Here is a 14328-nt window from a genome sequence, read left to right on the forward strand (position 1 = left end):
GCCTTGCACACATGGAAAAGTCGAACTAGGGTTTTGGCATTAGAAGTTGCGCAAATCCCCTTGGCCGTGTGCCATCAAATTTGATTTTTTGAATATTGGTATTTACCAATATTTTCTCTTTAGTTGTTTAAATAAAGGAGAGAGAATAATATACGATATTGTCCTATATTTTCTCTTTATTTAAAGGAAAGTATTTAGGAGAATATATGAGAATATATTTAAAGGGAAATAATATATTCTCCTTTATTATCTCAATAAATAAAATATTCTCTATTTAAATAGAGAATAATATCCCATAGATATTGATCTGATGGATGAGAGAAAAAGTAGGATTCACTTGTTGAGATCCAATGGCCTAGATTTAATCCACTAGTGTTAACACAATAAAAGGAAATAAAATATTCTGGAAGATTTCATGAATATCTCATTTTACTACTATAAATAGGGGTTCATGAGAAGGCAAAAATAAGCAATTTTATTTGAGAAAATTTCGTGCATTCTAGCCTCCTTTTGGCCGTGCACTTTTGCCTCTCTTCCCCTCGGAAATTCATTTCCATTCTTAGTAAAATAAGAGAGAGATCTCGAAACACCTAGTTTCGTGATCTAGTGAAATAAAGATTGTGCCCACTCGTCTTTCTTATTCACCTCGGAGATTATGTTTCAGAAGACTAAGGTGTGTCATCACATCGAGTCCTAGAAAGGAGGAGTTCCTTATTTGATCGTGTGGAGGCTTGTACGTTCAAGACGAAGACGGATTGTAAAAGCTTTCAGTTCGTGAACCAAAAACCAATGTAAGTACTCGTTTACTTTAAATCGGTTGCTTGACGTATATGCTCTCGTATAAAATTTAATTAACGTAAATCTAGATCTTGTCATATAATCAATGAATTAATTAGCTCATGATTAGCGTAATTAATTACTTTTCCGCATTTATATGGTTATATGTGTGAATCATCCCCGACATAAGTTACATAAGTGTGATTACACATTTGGTTGAAATATTTATGTATTGTTAGTATAATGTAATAAATTGACATTATCTACTTAGTCAAGGTGAAATTAATGATAAAAAACTTAAACCAGGAACTTTGTTTATCGCCTTGATAATCTCATATGGAAAAAATCTTACTAGTGCTCAAAGACTATGATAGCCTCTCAACCATCATCCCGATGTTTGTGTTATCTTGTAGGTCTTGACCATCGAAGCTTAATGATTTTCGAGGAGAAGAAGTTGACGGAAGGATTGGCTCAATCATTTCTAAAATCGACGATTATTTTATTTCAATAATTATTCTCACGATAATTGTGTTAATAACATCCAACAAAATTTAGTATAAATAATTTTGTTGAGCGATCATCTCTAGTCTAGGTATATTTGAGTGGTACCAACACTACTAGAAAAATGGCTTTTAATGGCGTTTATAAATAAAAGGGCCATTAAATCTCTAAATAATCAATAGGATTTTGTTATTGTTTCCTAGTATGACCCTGTGAACATTATTTCTTTTGTTATTGTTTGTTGGTATGACGTTGTTGATCTTCTTTCTTTTGTCAAAATGATTTTCTCATCGCTGCGAAAAAAGAAAGGAGATTCAAAACAATCTAAAGCACTGATATTCTGACTACGGCTCTATCGAAGCCAGAGTATAGTGGACGCGTGAAAGGTGTACATGGGTCAACTTCATCATCTATATTTTGGCCAAAATGATTCAAATCTAAGAAGCAGACATAACTCGAACTTCAAAAAGAGATATTGGAACTTAAAGAGAAACTAAAGCAATATGAGGGGGCTAAAAGCTCGAGTGGAGGATCTCACCTTCAGGAGCAAGCTCACTATTCTCCACAATAGCCTCGGCCAGAACAAGCTCGCTGCCCCCCAACACCAGCTCCGTCCACAAGCTCAATTTTTCCAACAAGATAGTATAGACCATATTTCCATTTACCATTAATAACAATAGAATTTCCTTTTGATAAATCAAGGATGCCTTTCTCAGACTTCCAAGAGAAACCTTGCTTGTCAAGAGTACCTAAGGAAATTAAATTCATTTTCAAGTCAGGAATGTATCTGACATTTTGTAGAATTCTGTCTATACCATCGAACATCTTGATCTTGATGTTTCCATGTCCAAGCACTTTACACGCCAAGTTGTTTCCAAGAAGAACAGTGCCTCTATCTTCTAGGATTAGATCTTCAAACCAGTCTTGTCTAGGGCACATGTGGTATGTGCATCCACTTTCCAAGATCCAATCTTTTGAAGAGTCTTGACCAGAGACATTGAGCAATTCTGCAGCTCCTAGGTCTTGTTCAGCCAAAGCCATTTGACCTTCTTTTGTAGTGTTGCCATTTCTTCCAGGACAGTTTTTCCTGGTGTGTCCTTCTTTATGACGGTGGTAGCACTTGAAGGAGAAGGTTTTGTCACTGGATTCAGCTTTGGTCTTTTGACTCTTCTTTTGGTTGCTTGAATTCTTCTTCTTGTCCCACTTTCCCTTGACGTTGAGGCCTTCAGCTTGAGTCTTGGTGCCTAGCTTTGCCTCGAGTTCCTTGGATTTCAGAGCAGCTTGAACTTCTTCTAGGGAAAGAGATTCCCTACCATATTTCATCGCATCAACGAGGTTGACATATGATTTTGGAAGCGCATTGAGTATCAGAAACCTGATCTTCGTCATCTATTGCGACATCAATATTGGCAAGATCAATTATGATCTTGTTGAATTCGTCCAAGCTCTCGTTGATCGGCTTGTCTTCTTGAATTTTGAAAGCATATAGTCATCCCTTCAGGTAGAGACGGTTTTGTAGAGACTTGGTCATGTATAGAGCCTCTAACTTTGCCCAGATCGCCGCCGCGGACTTTTCCTTTGAGACTCCAACACGGTCACCTAGATGAAGAATAAGCGTGTTGTACGCGAGTTCGAGGATGTCGGACTTCTCTGAGGCGGAGAGAGTCACCGGCAAATCTTTTTCGCCTCCAAGAGCTTTGACTATCGTCATATGGACTAGGATTACTCGCATTCTTTGGCGCCAAAGAGCAAAATCGCCTTTTCCATCGAAGCGATCGATCTCTATCTTCGTGAAACCCATCATCCTTGAAGGCTCTGATACCAATTGTAGCGTTTGTTTCCTGTTTGAACAAATGTTTGAACAAACAGGAAACAAACGCTACAGAAGCCACACAACTATTTGGAATGTCTCGGTTCGAATCTATAAGATCAAGCCCGAGTACCAAATGATAGTGAAGGCTATATATAGCTTTCACAAACTGTGTGAATGATTTTCCAAAATCTATCAAACGTGGATGCAAGGCCCCCATCTCATTTTGGCTGAATCAATTCCCTTTCTCTAGGTCATGCACCGTCAAGTTTCACATCTTTGAAACAAAAATGTGAACCAATGGGATAAAAGCACACATTGAATCATTTAATTTATCAATTTACAAAAATTCACAAAATTACGTCTTCTTTTCATCCTCAAGACCGACAACATTGTCTACAAAATCTATCCTCTTGATTAAGTCACCAACTAATTAAAATAGCCATCGCCTTGACGATTTGCGTAGAAAAACTTTGTTGGTCAAAGGATCGTAAAATCACTCTTCTATGATCACAAGCCACACTGCCAACCCCACGAGGTTTACCTTTATTATATATATTTATTTAAATGTCAAAGTTTTAGTGCGAGTGTGTGACACTTAAATGTGAAATGTAAGAACAAAAGTATCTGAAAAATTGATTGTATACTTGCATCTATTTTCAAACTATCATTAACTCATTTATTGATGATAGTTCATTCAACCCAAAAAGCCAATGCATAAAATATCTTCGGATTAATAATTAAAAATTGTCGTTCTTGGCCATAATAACGGGTGTGGGGATTTCAATTTCTTACTGTATGGTCGATTTTTCGCTTCATTTTAACTTTCAGTCGTCTAAAATTAAAACAACCAAATTGATGATCCATTTCCTAAATAAAGAAACAGGAAAAAGTACTACGCTAATGTTTAATATCATCATTGAACATTTAGAAGGATCAATTGAGCTCTATAAGCTACATGAAATTAATGAACTAATAAAGTAACCCACAACTTTTATTGAAACAAGTGGGGTGTTTTTTCTTAATTGTTTCTTTAATTAACCCTTTTTGGCACACTATATTTCAAAGGGCATGTACTTCGTTCAATAAAACATAATTTTATCTTATTAAGCCAAATACAAATGTGTGAAAGCTAGGTAGGCATATGAGTAATGATTATGTGTCCCAGTGATTATGTGTCCCAGTCTAACCGGGACAAGGTTCGGTGGGAAGATGCTAAAAAAGATAAGGCGCTAATTATTGCGATGTTCTTCTAAAATATATATCTTTTTCTTTCTTTTTTCCAAGCATAGAAAAGTATATTTGCTTTCATTATTGAGGATTTAGATACAGACGTTATAGATGAGGGTATCCCAGAATGCCAAAATTATATTATTATTATTATTTGACTATAAATGATTGATCAGCCTCTTTCCTTCCAAAGAGAATTTCCATTATTTGGTGTCTATTTTTATTTGGTGATAGAGTAGATATATAGAACCGAAGGAAAGTGATGATAACGCCGAGTTATGCATCATGGGCAAATAAAAAAGACATGATTAATTGTGTGTAAAACGTCAGCCATGAAAACTAAAAAGTATTGGTAGTTCACTTCGGATTATAATCATTAAAATCTATGAATCATTTAGGTTATTAATATACTTAGTCAATTAAAATTAATAAAATTATAAAATAATTTATAATTATTAAAAATTGTTAAAATAGAGAAAATATACAAGCACGAAGTTTTATTAATTTTATTGGCTCTCTAATTAATTTATTAGAAAGTGATAAATTACTTACATAAATAAATGTGCATTTTATTTTAAATTTCACTTCATTTTCAACTAGAGTTTTTCACTAACGGGTTACATGAATTAAAATAAATTTCGATAAATTTTTCTAAGCAAAACTAATTCACAAAAAGTGTTTACTTTCATAATATTACTTTCGATTATTATTTGTTGTTGGTAGCTAAATGAAAACGTATACGGATGGTACTGTACGTGTATCACTATTGAGCCAATTTCGTTATCTATCTACTTATTAATAATATAGCATGAGAATGGTAACAAAAAAAAAAAAAAAAAAGGTGAAAGCACGTGTAAAGAAAGCGCGTGATTCGGGGGTGAGAGGAAAGCTGGAGTTCAAATGATTGTGGTGAGCGAGTGTCGGGTAATGGTGGGACAAGAGGACAGGCCATGATCGTGTGCGCCTAACTTACGGTGGACCCTACACGCCATGTCACTCCACGTGTTCCCACCCCACCATATGAATCATGTCATCGCTCCTCCACGTGACCTCCTTCTCTATCTTCTCATCCCCTTTCTCTAATTTATTATTTTATTTTAAGGAAATGTCCAGGTTTAATGCTCGTTCAAATTCACCCTCACCTATTTATTTTTATAGATATATTAAATGAAGTCCAAGATTTTCCTGCTCGTTATTTTTATTTGAATTGTGTATAGTTACTGAATTTTTTATTCTGCACTTCTTGTAGATGTAATATTAATTGTAATTAATTCTGTTTCTCATACCATCTAGACCTAGTACCAAAAAAAGAAATTTATATTTTCATATTAATTTTTGAATATTTAGAATCTTTTTTGTCTTAACAATGTCATCCAGTATTTATTCAGTAATCATCAAATCGTGCTAGTTTTTAATCTACAAATATAGTACTCAAAGCATGTAAAATGGATAATTTGACATTTAAATACATTTATTTTTCTTCCTTTCACGTCTCTTTTTCTCAGTTTTCTTTCCAATCGTTTATTCCGTTTTGGTGACATATGATTCTCATAGCCCCACACACCTCCCTCTCTCTCTCTCTCTCTCTCTCTCTCTCTCTCTCTCTCTCTGCGCACACATATTATTGTGTCAATATATTCGATTGATTGCCCGATAACATAAAAAAATCCGTTAAAATCAATAACTTAGATTAATTTTCAATTAATTTTGGATAATAATTAATCTAATATTCATTTTTAATTTATATTAATCAATTAATTGTTTTTATTTAAAAACTTACATTAAATATCTTCATCTCTAACTCATATATCAATCAATGGAATCTTGTTTCGCTTTTGTGTTGCTTTTTAGTTTTGCTAGCTCCCCAGCAAGCCTAATATTTCTACACATAACCTAAGTATCTTGCATCGAAATAAATAGTATTTAATTTCCTCTCTATTTTCTATTTTTTTTTATTAAAAATAAAGATAATTATACTAATAGCTCAATAATCCATCATTTTTTTAAAATATAGAAAAGCTTTATTTTATTAAAAAAATAAGTCTCGAAATCGAAGTAAATTATATTAACTAAAAAAATTAATTTAATTTACTTCGATCAAACTGAAATAAGTTAAATTAACTAACAAAATTAATTTAATTGATTTCGGTCAGGTTGAATAAATTAAATTAATTAAAAAATAAATTTAATTTATTTCGATTTGATAATTTTTTTTTAAAATTAAAAAATTGACCGGTTATAACACTTTTTTTTAAAAAAAAAGATAACAGATTCCATCTTATATTTGAAGTTGCCATTAAACACACATCGTAAACTTCGTGTGATTTCAATCAAATTAGTTGCTCATAAATTTAATTCTACCAGGTCCAGGTGGAGATAATTTTTTTTTTTTTTAAACATGTGACAAAGTCAGCAAATTGAATGATAATACATCGAAAAAAGAACATCGTTGACAAATAAGACCATAAAACTTCAATGTACTGAGTTGGCTTTTTCATTAGTGCATTAATAGCGTGATTGACATTGACAAACTAACGAGGTAACGTTTTTTTCATCAACACCATGCAATGTATATAATAATAATAGTTTTACTTTAAGAGCTTGAAATAATGGATAATCTCAAATGTGTGTTATGCATTTTACATTGACTTAAAAAAATGACTCAAAACCGTTTAAGACCTCGAAAAGCCTTAAAAAAAGAAAAACAAAAAAGAAAAGAACTTCTGCGGCTGAGCGACAATAACTATCCCGAAAGCTCCAACACGCGCTTTTTATTGATAATGCACGATAAGCTCTCACAAAAAACGCTGATGCGCTGTAGCGTGTAGTTCACGTTCCACTACTGCGATTGGATTAGTTAAAATAGTACTAATCGTTTTAACTTTTAAGTTAAAAAAAAAGGTAACGAACACGACTGCGTTTTGTCCGAACCTCACATTCCTCGTGGAACTCGCATGCAATGCAAAGTATTTAATAAATTATTAAGTAATAATTTCTCAATATGAAGAAGAGGCGTGTGGGATGCACTTTTGTGACGATAGAGGATGGGAAGTTTATCTTTCCAGTTACAATCTTAATCTTAGCCATCCAAGTCCTTGATTTGATGTTTGTCCAGCTTCATTAGCCCAATTATGAATCCACGAATCATTAGAGCAATCTGCGTCGTTGGATCTTGCTCTTCATCCTCAACGGTTGAGATCTGTTCAGGTGGGTGTGGGACCAAGCACATGAATGCTATAGATTTTTTGTTTGATTTTTTTTGCATCTAATGTTTTTGCTCTTTGTCTTTGCGATTGTTAATAATTAATAGGATAAATTACACTCATGCCCCCTGAACTCGGAGGTCATTAAAACTCACCCCCTGAACTCGAAATTTCCACAAAAACTACTCTGATCTTTCAATTTTTTTGAATTGCGCCCCTTCCGTCTATTATTTTCAGTTACCATCCATGACAAACCCACGTTTTCGGCACGTGACCCATCAGCGAGGGGTATATTTGGTATTCTCTCATGATATTAATTAAAGATAATTTAAATGATTAATTTCATTTAAATTTTTTGGGTAGAAAAGAAGCAGGTTGAATGAGTTTCGAGAAAATTAGGGTTTTATTTCGAAATGGTGAAAACTGGTTGGAAGCCCCCGCGAAATCAATCTCCGGCGAAGAAGAAGCAGAAATCGTCTCCGACGAAGAAGACCGCTCGTAAATCTCCGGCGACGAAGAAGCAGAAATGCGATTCCCAAAGTAACGCATCGGTGCGCTTACCACCGTACGGTGAGCATCTTTATTTCAAGATTAAATATAAATAAATCCAGGATGTCGGGTGTTGGTGGGTTAGTATTTATGAAAGTGAAATGTTGGGACCACTGCTGGTATTTGTTATGCTTTGTTTTTTATGAAATGTCGGGTGTTGGTGGGTTAGTCTTTATGAAAGTGACAAAGGGACCACTTTTGTTGTCGTTGTCTGGTTTTGGGGGTTTCGATATTTTGATTTCAGACTTTAAATACAAGTGTAGGGACCAGTAATGTTTGTATGGTGGAGTAATTGTTTTATTTTTGCACGTCTTTGCTTGTTTGTATTGCTGCAGTCACTGGGTCAGGAAAATTTACGTACGAAGTTCACCATGGGGGTAGGATGGAATTGGTGAATGACCGACTGGCTTATGTGGACTCTAAAGTGGACTATGTGGACCACATGGACATTGACCGGTTGTCGTTACTGGAGTTGGACGCGATTTTGAAGAAAGACTTGGGATACTTTGTTGGAGGGCTGTATTACATGGTACCTGCTGACGCTACTGAGTTTATATTTCTTGACTCAGATAGTACGTTGTTAAGTGTTGTAGGAATGCTGCTTGAGAGGACATTTCTACTGCCTCTGTATTGTGATCACCGGGTTGAAGAAGGGCATACTCTTCTTCTGGTAGAAGACTCAAGTCCAACAGTTGACGTTCCAGATGTTGAAGTGGGTGAGACTGTAGTTGAAGATCCTGAACTTGTATTTCAAGAATGTCAAGCTGAATTTGAAGACACTGAACTTAACCTGGATGAGAGTCAACAATCACAAAGCCAGGTGGATGGGAGTCAACAGCCACAAAGTCATCCTGCTGATATTGAAGAGCCAGTCAATCAACACGATGAGGGTCAAGACCCACAAAGCCAAGTGGATGAGAGTCAACAGCCATTCAGTCAAGTGGATGAGAGTCAACAGCCATTCAGCCAGGTGGATGAGAGTCAACAGCCATTCAGCCAAGTGGATGAGAGTCAACAGCCATTCAGCCAAGTAGATGACAGTCAACAGCCCTTCAGCCAAGTTGATGACAATCAACAGCCCTTCAGCCAGCCAGAAATTCAAGAAGATGGTGAAACAGAAGCAGATGATGATGAGGACGCTGAAGTTGTTGAGGAAGATAGTGGATTTGAGAAGAGTGAAGATGAGGTGGCCGTGGACGGGGCAACTGTAGAGCGTTGTTTAAAGGGCAAAGGTAAAAAACCTTACAGTGATGATGAACCAGTGTCGGCTGCAGATAGTGACTACAACGACGAAGAGAACATCAACTTACACCATGAGTCGTCTAGCGAAGATGAAGACAAGGGTGGTTCGGTTTCGAAGAAGGTTCTGCCAAAGTTTCAAGAGTTCAGACAAGACACAGACATGGGTTGTCCTCAGCTCAAATTGGGCCTAGTATTCCCTAGTGGAAGTGTATTCAAAGATGCCATCCGAGAATACTCTATCAGATCAGGGAAGGAAGTTCGCTTCAAGGTCAACGACCCGAATAGGGTGCGAGCAGTTTGCAAAGATGCGAATTGTAAATGGCTTTGCTATGCATCAGAACTAGGTAAGACGACCACATTTGCAATAAAGACCTATGTGCCTGAGCACACTTGCGCCAGAACAAACAAGAATAGGTTCGCCACTTCACGATGGTTGTCTAACAAGTACATGGATACTTTCAAAGACAATGACAATTGGTCAGCCACAAACTTCATGCAGAAAGTACAAAAGGACTTTGTATTACAATGTTCAAAGATGAAGGCTTATCGAGCAAAAAATTTTGCGACCAAAGTGATTGAAGGCACGTACAAAGAACAGTATGCGTCTTTGTGGGACTATGGTGCAGAGATCAAGCGATCTAATCCAGGATCAACTGTCGAATTCCTGACTGAGGCCGACGAACAAGGTAGGCCTATATTTAAAAGGCTATACATTTGTTATTCCGGCTCTAAATCTGGCTTCAACGAGGGTTGTAGACCTGTGCTCGGGCTTGATGGATGTCACATCAAAGGACATCACACAGGTCAACTGTTGACAGCCATTGGCATCGATGCCAATAACAGCATGTTTCCAGTCGCTTTTGCGGTGGTGGAGTCAGAATGCAAATCCTCGTGGGCGTGGTTTTTAAACTATTTGAAAGACGATGTGCGAATACACAATGGACATCACTGGACATTTATCACTGACAAACAGAAAGGGTTAAAGGAAGCCCTGAATGGACTGTGGGAAGCCGATTCTGTAGGCGCAGAACACCGACATTGTGCAAGGCACTTGCAATCCAATTTCACGAAGGTAATATCTTACACTAATATACCTCACTATGTATGAAAACATGTTACTTATTTCTCACACTAATATACCAAACTAATACTCCACACTACTACTCCTGAGCAGGTTTTCAAGGGACAATTTTTGAAACAAAAGGTAATGTCAGCAGCAAAGGCGTATTCTCAACACAAATTCCTTCAAGAAATGGATATGATCAAGGCAGAGGATGAAGAGGCTTACAATTGGTTGTGCGAAAAGAATCCAGTACACTGGGCTAGGAGCAACTTCAGAACAACTGTCAAGTGTGACATCTTACTGAACAACTTGTGTGAGTCCTTTAATGGTACTAGGTCAGTGTTACTAGCGAGGCAAAGACCAATTCTATCCATGCTAGAGAGAATTAGAATGTACCTACTGCAGAGGTTTAGCAAACAGCGAGTGGCTGTAGAAAAATGGCCAGGAGAAATTGGTCCGCGCATTTATAAGATCCTTGAAAAGAATAAGGAACTGTCTGGAGAGAACATTGCTCATTGGTGTGGGGAATTGCTATTCCAAGTCCAGAACATGTATGGGAGTATGTACTCGGTTGATTTAAATAGAAGAACATGTTCATGCAATCGTTGGGACTTGTCAGGTACTTAATTCACTCATTACTCAGATAATTAAGTATGGCATGTCTAATTTTGTATGACTTTTCAGGGATTCCTTGTGCTCATGCCATTGCATGTATTTGGCAAAAACATCAGCAACCGGAAATGTATGTGGATGATTGCTACAAGAAGGCCGCTTACATGACTGCATACAAATACATGATCAGTCCGCTGAACCCTATCGAGCAATGGCCAAAAACAGGGCTAGAACCGATTAGAATGCCACCAAATAGAGCCGAGCCAGGGAGACCTAAAAAGTTGAGGAGGGTGGAGCATGATGAGGTAGTTCCACGTGGTGGAACCAGAATGACTCGAAAATACGTCACAGTACGATGTTCTGGATGTGGAAAACATGGACACAACCTAAAAACATGTTTTAGAAGGCAACAAGATGCATTGGTAAGCTTAATGTGCTAAATTTAAAGTCATGATATCTTGCTATCTAATCCATTATCGTGCAGAGAACTGAACAACGAGCAGCTAGAGATGCACAACAGGCAGCTAGAGGCGCTCCAACTCAACGTGCTCCAGCTCAACAGCCTGCAGCTCAACAGGGTCCATCACAACAACCTCCAGCTCAACAAGGTCCAGCTCAACGTGGACCAACTCAACAGGGTCAATCTCAACAACCTGCCCCTCAACAGGGACCGTCTCAACGTGGACCGCGCCAAGTCAATCCACAACCACAGCTGAGGGTTAGTTGCTAACTTTTTAAGTCGGTATCAACCATCATTACTTTATCTGACCATTTGTAATGTTTGAAATTACAGCGCAGTCCGAGACTCAACAAGGTTCCAACAAGAAAGAATGTACTGCGGCCGAGAAATTTATTTTAGCTTATGTGTTTGTGTATAACTGTGGTTGATGTGAAATATGTGGAACTCTTTTGCATGAAATTAGTAGCTAAAAATGTATGTGGTACTATTTTGGGTGTAATTGGTAGGAAAAAATGTATGTGGTAGCAAAACTGTGGTTGTAAACTGAACATATTTTGTCCGTTTCGTAATCTAAAACTGACCAGGTTGGTCTTTTGTCCATTTCAATGTTTTGATTGCATTCTTGATCTTCATTTTGATGTCCATTTTAATGTTTCTATTTAAATTACTTTTGTCCAACAACTACAGTCAGTTTAAATGCCATTCATTTTGTCCAATTTAAATACTATTTGAACCAACTAACACTGATAACTAACACCATAACAAACCAAGTCCAGTGCTCATAAAAACTTGTCCAGATCACATATTACATACATAAAACTCGTCCAAATTGCATACAAAATCTTAAGTACAAACATGATTTATTTGAACATCAAAATAAAACCTACACCAATACATAATACCATCATATACATCTTCAATTTGCGCGATTCATCCCCTATTTTTTCCCTCAGTTGCTTCAGCTCAATGTCAACTTCATAATTCATGTTCGTCTCCGATACATCTTCTGTTTCCCGTGCTTCTAGCTTGTTAATTTTCTTCAATAATCCAGGTATAATTTGCAAAGACCTTTTACACATTTGTGGATCAATCCACTCTAACATACCACAACCCCTGTCCCTGTTCTTCTGTAAATAACCTCCAACATTATTTGCTCTTTATACAAACAAACAGCGAGGAATAGCAGCGGCGAATACAAACAAAGAACAACGTACCTCAAACCTTGAACAGCCATAAAACCTCCTCCCTGGGTTGTCACACGTCCAGGACGTTCGCTCGACGCACAATACACGACAGTAGCAGCGAGGAATCCGACGTTTATCGACAGACTCTCCTTCATCGAAGCCGACACCTCCACATTTCGACGAAGACGCCATCGATTTGAGTTTGCAAAGCTCACATTAGAACCAAGTTCGGGATTTTGATTTTAGGGTTAGGGATTTCTATATATAATTGGGTTACTCAAGGGTATTATCATAATTTGACCTCGCTGATGGGTCACGTGCCGAAAACGTGGGTTTATCATGGATGGTAACGGCAAATAATAGACGGAAGGGGCGCAATTCAAAAAAATTGAAAGATCAGAGTAGTTTTTGTGGAAATTTCGAGTTCAGGGGGTGAGTTGTTAATGACCTCCGAGTTCAGGGGGCATGAGTGTAATTTATCCTAATTAATAAGATACTACTTGCTTACTGAGCCTGATAAATGAGGACTTAATTAAGAACTTGCAATTATTTTAGGGTAGCTGCATATATTAACAAGGGAAAATGGCACAAATATACCATGTGTTTTTAGTGAAATATCTAGTTTAACCTTTGGTTTTCAAAAATGTCGAGTTCATACTCTCTGTTTAACTAAAATGATGAAATTATACCATCTGTTTAACTAAAATGATGCAATTATACCCTGAAATAGACAACAGCACCACAAATATTCTTTTTATTGAATTTTCATTGACGTTGACTATAATATTTATATATAAACACCAATTATCTTTATTCATTCACGCCATATATGTAATTTATTTAAAAACTAAAAAATAAACAACAGTCTCTTACTAGTGAAAAACACAAAAAGATGCAAATGGGTAAAAATATCGACAGTTGATAGTTATCAAAATCACAAATTCGAACATATAATCAAGGATTTAGAGTTGCAATTCGAACACAGAATGAAATAATCTATGGAGAGATATGAATTTTATTATTTAATTTCAATTTAAGGCTAATTTTATTTCAAAATTGGGAATTTGAAAATTAGGGTACTGGTTTCAATTTGATTCGGTTTTTCTTATATAAGAGTTAATATTAATGAAAGAGAGATTTGTGATACTGTTATCCATTTAAGGGCATTGTTGTCGCACGAAAATGAACAACTATTGAAAACCTCGGGCGGTTCGATCCAAGGCCGGACCAAGTGATCGCACCCGGGCCAAGAATGTGAACTCGATAGTCTCGAGCTAGGGTTTTCTCCGATCAACCCGCCTCTCGGGAGAGGTAGGGGGTGAGGAGGAGGAGTGACCGTGCCTTGGCTGTCGGCTGCCTATGTACCCGTGCATGGGATCAGGTCAGAACGTAGTTCAAGCGTGTAGGACGCAGTATGAGGCGTGGAACCTCGGTGGAGAAGCGTGCTCGACGAAGGAGACGGGGCGCGAGGAGTCCTCGGCAGCGTCTCAGAACCTCGGAGATCGCATACGCGTCTCGCGTGTTAGACGCGCGAGGGGAACTCTAGTCGAGAACCCTAGGGGCGTGCTTGAGCACCGGAGAACGTTCGGTCAAAGGGAGCGACGTCCGGGAAGTTCCCGTGAGTGCTTCGGAACCTCTGAGAACGAGGGAGAGATAGTAGAGAAACTGCTTCAGGCCAAAAATGGCATCAAAAGAAG

General features: G+C 37.3%; 1 protein-coding gene across 1 annotated transcript; it reads left to right on the forward strand.

Annotated features, from left to right (window-relative positions):
- The first annotated feature begins 10887 nt into the window (after positions 1-10887).
- On the forward strand, positions 10888-11948 carry LOC149404513 (uncharacterized). Its single transcript, XM_089607205.1, has 4 exons — positions 10888-10994; positions 11060-11409; positions 11472-11705; positions 11781-11948. Exons 1-4 carry the CDS (start codon positions 10925-10927, stop codon positions 11844-11846), a joined length of 720 nt encoding a protein of 239 aa, XP_089463331.1. The 5' UTR covers positions 10888-10924; the 3' UTR covers positions 11847-11948.
- Positions 11949-14328: the final 2380 nt, after the last annotated feature.

The sequence above is a fragment of the Urtica dioica genome, chromosome 2 (assembly GCF_054948205.1).
Source record: "Urtica dioica subsp. dioica isolate 48M chromosome 2, U.dioica_male_clone48M_v1_H2, whole genome shotgun sequence".
Classification (NCBI taxonomy): Eukaryota; Viridiplantae; Streptophyta; class Magnoliopsida; order Rosales; family Urticaceae; genus Urtica; species Urtica dioica.